This window comes from Mizuhopecten yessoensis, unplaced genomic scaffold (genome assembly GCF_002113885.1).
Source record: "Mizuhopecten yessoensis strain PY_sf001 unplaced genomic scaffold, ASM211388v2 scaffold716129, whole genome shotgun sequence".
Classification (NCBI taxonomy): domain Eukaryota; kingdom Metazoa; phylum Mollusca; class Bivalvia; order Pectinida; family Pectinidae; genus Mizuhopecten; species Mizuhopecten yessoensis.
Genome location: NW_018479962.1, coordinates 189,643 through 201,099, shown reverse-complemented (window position 1 = coordinate 201,099; position 11,457 = coordinate 189,643). Strand labels below are relative to the sequence as shown.

The 11,457-nt window shown below is 37.5% G+C and overlaps 1 protein-coding gene across 1 annotated transcript in view; it reads left to right on the top strand.

Moving 5' to 3' along the window:
• Nucleotides 1-2,035: 2,035 nt before the first annotated feature.
• LOC110441782 (glycosylphosphatidylinositol anchor attachment 1 protein-like) overlaps nt 2,036-11,457 on the top strand; it is a 32,990-nt gene continuing 23,568 nt past the window's right edge. Inside the window, exons 1-5 of the mRNA XM_021485033.1 lie at nt 2,036-2,116; nt 4,554-4,736; nt 7,787-7,871; nt 9,078-9,183; nt 10,494-10,653. Coding sequence (XP_021340708.1) covers nt 4,565-4,736; nt 7,787-7,871; nt 9,078-9,183; nt 10,494-10,653 — 523 coding nt within the window. The 5' untranslated portion in view covers nt 2,036-2,116; nt 4,554-4,564. The remainder of the gene's footprint in view (nt 2,117-4,553; nt 4,737-7,786; nt 7,872-9,077; nt 9,184-10,493; nt 10,654-11,457) is intronic.

Sequence of the window (11,457 nt, the reverse complement as noted above, 5' to 3'; positions counted from 1 at the left end):
TGGCCATCGTTCTTCCTCAAAAGTTGTTTAACATATTTTTCTCTGTGGCCTTGTAAGTATATCAATTCAGTTTCCTTCTCAAACTTTTATAGCTCTATCCCAAGAAGCTACCAGCAAAAACTTTATTTATGAATCCATTCCCTTTGGTTCTTCAGAACAAATCCTTTGAAATGTTGTTGACCTCTTTGACATTTAAAGTAGGTTGAGGTCATTTTAATTTGTAAACTTTGGTGAGCTCTATATATATATCCCAAGAAGCCACTAGCCAAATATTATAATTTTATGCCTTTCGATTTTGCAGATTATATACCTTTTAGTTCTTCAGAAGAAGTCGTTTGAAATGTTCGATATACTTGACTGCTGTGAACTTGAAAAGAGGTCAGTCATTTTCATTCTAAAGCTTTGTCGGGCTCTATCCCAGGAAGCCACCAGCCAAATATGAAGGTTCTATACCTTTTAGTTCTTCAGAAGAAGTCGTTTAAAGAGTTTCACATATTTGACCACTGTGACCTTGAAAGTAGGTCAAGGTCATTTTCTTTCTCAAACTTTGTCAGGGTCTATCCCAGGATGCCACCAGCCAAATATAAAGATTCTATACCTTTTCTTTTTTCAGGAGAAGTAGTATGAAGTGTTTGGCATATTTGACCGCTGTGACCTTGAAAGTAGGTCATGGTCATTTTCATTCTCAAACTTTGTCAGGCTCTATTCAAGGAAGCAACCAGCCAAATATAAAGGTTATATACAGTACCTTTCAGTTCTTCAGAAGAAGTTGTTTGAAGGGTCTGACATATTTGACCCCTGTGACCTTGAAAGCAGGTCAAGGTCATTTTCATTCTCAAACTTTGTTGGGCTCTATCTCAGGAAACCACCAACCAAACATAAAGATTCTATACCTTTTCGTTCTTCAGGAGAAGTTGTTTAAAGAGTTTGACATATTAGACCCCTATGACTTTGAAAGTAAGTCAAGGTCATTTTCGCCAACTTTGTTGGGCTTCTACCAAGGAAGCTTTCAGTCAAATATCATGGCTCTACGCCTGTCCGTTCTTCAGAAGAAGTTGTTTAAAGGAAAAGTTGACGGATGACGCACCATGACATATTAAAGCTAAAAACCAAAGTGGTGTTGCATTTGCCGATCCTTCAGGTCCTTGGTTTATAGGTTAAATTATGTGTTCATATTCACAATATGTAATGTACATATATCCTTGCAGAAATCACAGATACGTCTTAGTACCACCCTCCCCCAACCTTGATTCCCTGATTATCACATGCTCCTTCTTGGAATATTTTTCCTTGCCTGCTCTCGTATGGTGATAGCATTTTTGCACAATATAAATAGAACTACGCAAAAATTATACAACTGCAAATTATACAAGGCCTATGTCTATATTTCAGAGACTGCAATTTTTTTGTTGAATCACATAATCTGATACTTCTACATTTTTAAATTATGTAGATCTTGCAGATGTACCATACTTGATTAAGACATGATTGTTTGTGTAGTTAGTCTTGTGTTTGCTCTAAAACGATGTTGTATAACATATTATATTTTATATGTCCTTGACTTGAACAGGCGTAGGGTCACCAAAGTTATGACTACGGATTCTTAGCCACGAAGATATTTTCAATCAAATAATGAATTGGAAATATCAAGATTATCACTTTCTTGCTTTCAGAGATAAACTAAAATCTTACCTGTTGTGATAATACATTGCTGTTGACACGTAAAAGTGTCCGTTTGGGCACCTTGCAGACTACGGCAGCCGCCATGTTGCTTATTTACCTTAGATGCAAAAGGTCTGTGAATCGCCTTCATTACGAAATGTAGGTTTCATATATTTTCATAAGAAATGCTTTTGATTTTATTTGATTTGTTATTAAAATCAAGAAATTATTTCCCAATTCTGTTCATTGTAGTTCATTATCGCAATTAGGCCTGTATAGCCTTTCCGAATAGGGTAATATTAAGGTGAATTAAACGTTTGTAATGCCATAGCAATAGATGCTTACACAACGTGCGTTCAAAGCGTTTGTTTGACGCCGAGTAGTATGTACACAAACCGGCACTGTCTACTGATCGAGGAAAAAGGAATCGGGAGTTTTCCTTCGAAGAGCATTTGTAAGAACCTATGCCATTTTGTATTCTGAAACCATGAAGATTTTAAAGCATTTCTTATCTTAAAATGTGTATTTTTTTTCGGGTGAATTCCATTATTGGCGATTTGCAGGTGGCAGTATGTGGGGAACGAATCGAAACCAGGAATATATTTAAAAATGAATAATGATAGCGACTTCATGTACACGGTGATAAGTCTGGATATCTGTTTACCTCTGACATTGCTTGTAATTAAAACATATGGGATGGGTCGTTTTTCCCTAAATAATGTTGGCCCCAGGTTGTTATAAATATCAGTTGAAATGTTTTTATTGAACGAAAAAGCTTATTTTTTTCATAATTTGCAATCAATTGTGTTGTTGGAAGTGTAACAGGAGAGGAAAAGTGCACGGCTATAGACCGGGGTTCTGAAATCTAGATGGATGCTCTAACTGATTGAGCCACGTACCTGGTCGCTGGCAATCGACCCAGTCAAGTGCTGCTACATTCCTCCCTCCTTTACAAAGTCTTCAACCCCAAACACACACAAGACCCTCTACCCCAATTCTGTGTAGTTATATTCATTGGATGTGCAGATCTCATTGACTGCATACAAATTAACAAGTCATAATGACATAAAGACTAAGGATGATCTTGGAAAAGCTCACTAGAGACTGTATCAGCAATACACAACTGTGAAACAACTCGGAGTGAAAAGGCCAGACGGCATTTAGGTCAAAACGACCGAACACTTTTGTAAAAAAAAAGATAACACATTCGATGATTTCTGTACCAAAAAACAATATTGAGCTTGCAATAGAAGGTTTGTGTTCTGTACTTGTATCTGAGAAGACTTCACTTCTGAAGATGAATACTCTTGAGGGGGTTTCTGATGCCAGCCTTGTGACAAAAGGGTTGTGGGTTCGAGTCATGACATATGGCACTTTGTTGTATCTTTGAGCAAGATGCTTTACTCTGCTTGTTCCAGTCTATTCATCTGTAAATAAGTATGTGGTTGGGCAGAGCTAGAATTGTAGAATGCTAGCTGTGAGCGCAGAAATGACAGCACCGTCTGTATGCTCCCCAGTGAGTTGAGAAAGATATTGGCTGCATGGTTGCAAAGGCCCTATAACCACGGATAATAATTTGTGAACCACTTTGAGACGAACTAGGTTGTGATAAAGCAGTATATAAGAACCTCGAATTATTATATTATTATTATCTGTAGAGTGGCCAACTGGGAAGCTCGGGGACGCTGATTTGATCCCTGAAGGAAGCACATTACTCTCCTTTCTGGCGCAAGTGGTATCTGTGACCCTATGGCGACAAGGAGTTAAAACATGGGTTATTGTGGTGTTTACGGGCAAAAAAATTTAAAATGAGGGGTATTAGCAGGGCATGTTTTAATTGTGTATTTAAGTTGCATTCACTTTTATATGTAGCTTTGCGCTGGAGGGACTTGGTTCAATTGGTACAGCAGGGGACTGGGAAGCTGTGGGCCTCACTGGTGTGAACCCGCTCTAGAAGCACACTAATCTCTTTCCTTGTACACTATAAATGTCTTATAATTGAACTTTTGTGAAAACTTTTATTTCTGGATGGTATCATTTAACAATAATCAGATAAAAACCAGACTTAGAAAATTGTTTCCCTTTTGGAACAGGATTTTCTCCTACCCTGGACAGGTGTATCCACAGTTTTACCGGTGTGAGATTTCCTTGTCTCACCCTAGGGTTGAGACTGGGGGAATTCCTCTATTCATAACAATGGTATGACCTCACTTCAACAATACAATGACGTCACATCAACATTCCATCAACGTCACGTCAACCCTGAATTTAGCATGTAACGTTATCATTACATTTCGTTACAACAAATTTATTGGCCAAAAAATTGCACAATTGGATAAGACAACAGGCTTAGCCTATATAAGTCTTCTCCTATCCGGTATTAATTGACAAGAACATTGTGTATATGATACACAAAGGGAGAACAGGGTAAGAGAAAAAGAATCATTCATTCCCTTGTGGGTGAGATAGGGGATTCTCAACCCTCTGGGAAAGATTCTTAAGTTGCCAATCACTGGGCAAAGCCTCGTGTTTGGCAACTTAAGATTCTCTCCCCCTCGGGTTGAGATTCCCCTATCTCATGATATCCCCAAGGAGGTGAGAGATTCTATTAATCCCTTCTGATTTTGGTGTTATTTAATTTAATGACAAGCTAAGGTCAAGGAGGCTATAAATAGAATAATATCTGTAACATATACGTTTCTGGAGTATGAACAAACGTTTTTTTCCCACAGTGCCATAGTTGGGTATATGCCCCTAAACCTGGAGCTTATTCGGGAGCATATGTCAGTTCTATTATCACTTTCACTTGTTTTTGACCTTGTAATTATGTCAAATGTATATATCTTTTATCTTGCAGTGAATTATGATGACAATGCTGATTGTATTTTCAGACTAAGCAACAATGGGTATCCTTTCCAATCCACAACAGCGACAGAAAATCGTTGACATCATTGCCAAGTACAACAACGCGCTGTGTTTTGTCTGCTATGTGGCTGGTGTGGCCTGGTTTCTGGCGCTCGCCTACCCTCCAATGAGTGCCAGCAATTACTTCTCAGAAAACGCTCTTTTGCCGGGTAAATATATATAATACAGCAATGAAGAAATGTGCTGGGATTTTTTTTATATATTTTTGATTACATCTAAGAAAGCATATATATATATATCATGGTTTTGAATTTAGAACTATAAACTGTTAGCTTTATATCATAAGAGACTTGCATGCCCAGGGGTGTAGGATAAGCTTTATATCATAAGAGACTTTCATGCCCAGGGGTGAAGGATAAGGAAATTCCATCTGAAGGATTTTCAAATTTGGTAAAACCCGAGGCTTTGTCAAAGGTTTTGCCAAATTTGAAAAATCCTGAAGGATCAGACTTTTCCAAATTTGTGACGTCATGTCACGTGAAACAGGATGTATTAGGTAGACATTTCTTGAAACCCTTTCTTAGGGTTAGGGTTAGGGCTGTCTTGCACACACTGAAATGAGAGATTAAGTGCGATGACATTTTGATACTTGTGTTGCCCCGTCCTGTTGTCATGCATCCTGCTTAATTATCTTTTTGGACGTGGATTGGCATGAAGAGGACTTAACTTTGAATACTGATTAAACTAAACAAATGTTACCAGCTCCCGGGAACGCAGAAGTTTAGGCCTTTACTGCTAAGGCCAAATAAAAAATATTTGCTGCTTCCAGTAACCCTACCTACCCTAACTTTTTTAATTATTGCTACATCCATCTTCGTGCATCGTCCGTTAACATTTTACATTTTCAACTTAAGCTGAAATACTGGCAAAGGGAATTCATGGGAAGGTTACTGACATCTCCCTGACGAAGTGTTGTTATTTTTCGGGTCGTTCAGAAATCCAATATGGCCACCACGGCCACCATTTTGAAAAACTATTTCAAACTTAAAAACAAGTTCTAATAGGCCGATTTAACTGAAACTCAGTCAAGGAATGATCAGCTCATGGTCCTGACAAACTTAAGTTAATGTTATACTTAACTATTTTTTACTCAAATTGGTACATATTTCAGCAACAAAAATAAACACTGTAGGACTCAGGTGACCATTAAGGCCCATGGGCCTCTTGTTTGTGCTTACCCTAAACTTTTTTTTTTTAAATCAAAGAAGCACTGAAACTTAAATTAAATAGTGTATTTTCACTGCTTATATTTTAAATTTGTATTTTATAAAAAAAAAAAATGAAATATACCAGTTTTAACATTTATTATGGTGTGACCATGCTTGCGTGCTACAAATAAGAAATGTATGTATAATTAATTATATATATAAATCCATGAATTTTGAAAAAAATGTTCTTCAGTTCATCCAATAAGTCGGTATTGTTAAACTGTATTATCACATAATGTACTGTGTTGTCCAGTGAATATACCCATGTCATATATTTTGGGTATTAACCCATGTTATATGACCTATCAACCCTGTGATAAGTTTCAACTGTTTTAATTGTGACGTCACGCCTAGGACAAGTACATGATGTCACAGACTTATTAAGCACTGGAGTCAAAATGGCAGCTTTTTACATTTCAAGGTGGCATGAAAACTGTCGTTTTACACGAATAAATGCCACAAATCTTGATTATGTGATAAAAAGGATTTTTCACTCGTTTTCATTTCATATGAAATTCATGAAACTCGTCACAAACTTTTCATTTTAGCTCGCCAGAGGCTGGCTAAATTGAAAAATTCTTAGGACTCATTTCATAAATCTCATTTGAAATGGAAACTCGTGTAAGATCCTATATTTATACTATAACTATGCCTATTCAGAAATGACTTAATCTGGCCCTTAAGCTGTGGTTTTGATCATTTCATGTTTATTAAGTCCCCCAAAACAAAGTTTTGGGGACTTATTGTTTTTACTCCGTTTCTTCTTCTTATTATTATTATTCTTCTGTGTTCTTCTTCTTCTTCTTCTTCAGCCATGAACTTGTCCGGAGGTCTTTTCAGAAACTACTGGGTGGTTAATCATGAAACTACACACATATACTCATTAGGGGGTCTAGGTGTGCAACAAGCTATTTTTATCTCGACCGGAAGTCCAAGATGGCCGCTATGAATTTTTGAAATTTTTGGGAATTTAAAATTTCTAAAGGTGTTCGCTAAGGTTAGCCAATGTCACCTATCCTATTTTACATATATTTTCCAATGCATTCCAAATTTTGCATGTAGGTGTATGATGGTACCACAAACACAACTATGACATCCGTTTTCTAATTAAACAAAATGGCTGCCATATACTGGTTTCTGATTGGTCGAAGCTCCGTTGTAGTTCGATTTAGTTTAAATTTAGTATGTATGTGTAATATGGCATTGCAAACTCAACTGCGACATTTGTTTTCTAATTTCACAAAATGGCCACCATATACTGGGTTCTGAATGGTCCAAATATAGATGTTGTCTGATTGTCCCCGGAATCGGTACACAATGGTTTTGAGTGATGCCGAACACAATGGTAACAGTTTCGGAAAGCTCAGTTACCATGATAACGAAATGGAGGCCTCTGATTGGTCGAAATTAAGAAGTTGTCTGATTCTGTCCAAAATAAGTACATAAGGGGTTTTAGCGATGCCAAACACAATGGAAACAGTTTCGAACAGCTCAGTTGCCATGGTAACAAAATGGAGTCCTCTCATTGGTCGCAATTTAGCTGTTGTCTGATTTTGCCTAAGTCCCTAACTCCAACAGGGGTCGTTGGGGGATTTCTGTAACGGCCATCTGTTACAATTAGTACTAGTTTTAGAATAAGATTCGATTCCTGAAATGAATTTAAATTTTGATGAACACCAGAGACATAGAAAAGGTGGGTGCTGTTTTTTTGGGTCCCTAGATTTCTAGATTTCCCCCAGATTAAATGACGAGTCATGATCAGTTACTTTGCCTGTATAACATGTGATAGCTCAGGTTGACATTTGGTCCAGAGTGATTTTATGTAGGTTATGGGGTAAACTACAATGTCTTTGGAATAGTTGTAATTCCAAGGGCATATTTTGGGCTAAAGTCCATTGGTAAACAGGAACTTTTTATATGAACGTCATAGACTTGACAAATAATGGCTAGGAGATGAACATTATTCATTTCTTAACCTTTTATCTGTTCAGGTCTTGTGGAAAATGAGTTTTTCTCCAGTGCTGACATCAAAGCTAATATTGATGACTATAGATCTCAACTCAAGAAAGATAAAAGGTAAGAATTTTATTTAAGATTTTAAGAAAAGATTATTCGAGAAATGCGGGTCTATTGTGAAATTATATGTTGTGTCAGAATAATTAAAAAATCTCATTTTGATAAAATTTGAGAAAAAAAGTTTAGGGTAAGCACAAACAAGAGGCCCATGGGCCTTAATGGTCACCTGAGTCCTACAGTGTTTATTTTTGTTGCTGAAATATGTACCAATTTGAGTAAAAAATAGTTAAGTATAACATTAACTTAAGTTTGTCAGGACCGTGAGCTGATCATTCCTTGACTGAGTTTCAGTTAAATCGGCCTATTAGAACTTGTTTTTAAGTTTGAAATAGTTTTTCAAAATGGTGGCCGTGGTGGCCATATTGGATTTCTGAACGACCCGAAAAATAACAACACTTCGTCAGAGAGATGTCAGTAACCTTCCCATGAATTCCCTTTGCCAGTATTTCAGCTTAAGTTGAAAATGTAAAATGTAAAAATTGTATTAAAATAAAGATGAAGTGATTTATTCAGTAGATAAGTAAAAAGCTCGGAAGGCATGTTTAAATGTCACGAGCCATGATTAACCTAACCGTGAGTTCCTCTCACAGCTGACACTGTGGTGGGGATGTCACAGTACACAGGAGTGTACCATGATATATTTACAAATGCTCTATTGCAATGCAGAAAGCATGTACTGTGATGTGTATCAGTTGTATCCTCTCTAGGAAAAAGGGGATCAATTTAGAACAAATTATAGTCAGAATGTTTTCAAACTAAATCATATATACCCGGATCATATGGATCACACAGATTTTCGTTAAACCAGCCACTAGTATTAGCCTATTTATGGTTATTGGAATATCTGTCAGGATGTGTAATCATTTGTTAAGTTAAAAACACCTAGCAGATACAGTGCTTTTGAAAAATATTGCAAAACAGCTATAATTCATTTCTATATTGCGATAAGATATAATATACCTGTGTATTGCGATAAGATACAATATACCGGTGTATTGCGATAAGATACAATACGCCTGTGTTTTGCGATAAGATACAATATACCTGTGTATTGCGATAAGATACAATACGCCTATGTATTGCGATAAGATACAATATACCTGTGTATTGCGATGAGATACAATATACCTGTGTATTGCGATATGCCAGTTTTCCATTATATCGTGACAGCCGTAGCTACAATGTGGTGTTATTGCTATGTTAAAGGAAGGTGCCGAGGGAGTGGGTATACGAGAAGCTGCAATCCTTGGGTCTCGACACCTACCTCCATAACTACAGCATCCGCTACCCCCTCGGGATCACCAAGGATAAGGTAGGCTACTATAGAGGTGTGGAACTGTTGATTTGTCCACCACCAGTACTACTGTAGAGGTGTGGAACTGTTGATTTGTCCACCACCAGTACTACTGTAGAGGTGTGGAACTGTTGATTTGTCCACCACCAGTACTACTGTAGAGGTGTGGAACTGTTGATTTGTCCACCACCAGTACCACTGGAGATGACTGTAAGTACTCAGCCTTACAATGTTACTGCCTCTCTTTGTCATGTGATCACAATATCGCAAATACTCTCAGCCCTGTCACCCACAATTGCTCCATTATTTGTGAAGTCGTGGCCCACATTTTTATGCTCCTGTAGCCATTTTGAACGGGTTTGATCGGGGTGGAGGGTGGGGGTCACAAATAGTGTTACCTGTCTCCTGTTTTGTCCCAATTCATTGTCAAGATTCTACCTAGTTTATTTCTTAACAGATTTCCATCAAATTTGATGACTAGGTCAAGACTACGAGAAAACCTCAGATGTGTTCATAATATTTCAGGATCTCAAGGTCAATGCCAAGGTCACTGTTTCTATTTATTGGTCAAAGGGGTATATCCTGCCTAAGAGACATTTTCTAATAAACAGCAAATTTAGTCTAGAGATTGTGGACTATTGACCTCTCCCACTACTGTGAAGGTATTATTGTTTGGATTAAGCACAGAATCAACAAAGACTATATGGGGCATCTGCTACTGTTAATGTCCTGTAAAAAGGGAGCTAACTTCTACTGTTAATGTCCTGTATAAAGGGAGCTAACTTCTACTGTTAATGTCCTGTATAAAGGGAGCTAACTTCTACTGTTAATGTCCTGTATAAAGGGAGCTAACTTCTACAGCTTCTAACATATATAAACAGGAATCAGTTAAGACTTTGATATATGTGTTTAAGTCCCCTCACCAGTGCTACCAGATGGAGCCCCACACCTATGTACAAAGGACCTTTGTTTACTGTGTGACTTTGTACTATATCATGTCATCTACAACTGACACATTTTCTGTGTGATGACCTCTTTGACTGGCAGGTTGTTGTCTACTGAATTTGAGTCTCATATCCCTCTGTATAAAGAGTTATTGCCCTTTGCTGCTGTTTTTATACCAAAGTTTGTAGGGTATGTTGCTGTTTTAATACCAGAGTTTGGAGGGTATGTATACCATTCACACCTTCTATGTGTGATATGGAATTCATAAAGACATTGATAGTATGAGAGTTATTTCTCAAATAAATTTTGTTAGTGTGCCAAAATAAAGTCACTGTGTCAAGTGTCACCTCAAGAACAATAGTATTTTTTTCTTTTCTTTACAGACCGTCCCTGGACAGAACGTGTATGCTATATTGCGTGCGCCGCGGGCAGCCAGTAACGAGGCGTTGGTGATGTCATCACCCCTGAGAGCCAAGGAATCTGACCTGACGCCTACAACAGGGGGAATCGCTGTCATGCTGGCGTTGGCTAAGTTCTTTAGGCGTATGTTCGACTAGGACAATAATGATACACTGACTGTTCAATACTTATCAGGGTCTAGTACCCGTAAAGCTTTATGATAAAAACAGCCAACATATATCATGTTAAAGTTATAGCTCATGATCAGGTCAGAACAACAAATTATACAGTTAACACACTTTCCTGTCTTTCATTTCATACTTAGAGCCAAAACGATTCCAAATCACCAATCTGAAGTTCTTTAGCAGATTTTATAGTCTCACTGAGGTGTCTGATACACCCATGTTGATATTTTTAATGCACTAAACACAACAGTAACTGATTAATTCAATCAGTTATAGATGTCCCATTCTGCTAACAGAATTATCAGCCCAATCTATCACAGAGGATTACCAAACTGAGATCAGAATCAATTATAAGCTAACTTTAGTACATTCTATACCTAATGGCAGCAGACTGAGAGATATTAGCAAAGATTTGTATAATAGCAAAATGAACAACATCAGCTTAAAAATTAATCTGACTTTCTTTTAATTTAATATTTGCAATGTATCTTACAAAAGTTACCATGCATGGTTTTACTAAATGCATATATCACATAAGCTACCCTACTGGTCGTACTTAAGATAGATCCCACAGGTGTCTGTTCCTGGTCGTACTTAAGATAGATCCCACAAGTGTTCGTTCCTGGTCGTACGTAAGATAGATCCCACAGGTGTCCGTTCCTGGTCGTACTTAAGATAGATCCCACAGGTGTCCGTTCCTGGTCGTACTTAAGATAGATCCCACAGGTGTCCGTTCCTGGTCGTACTTAAGATAGATCCCACA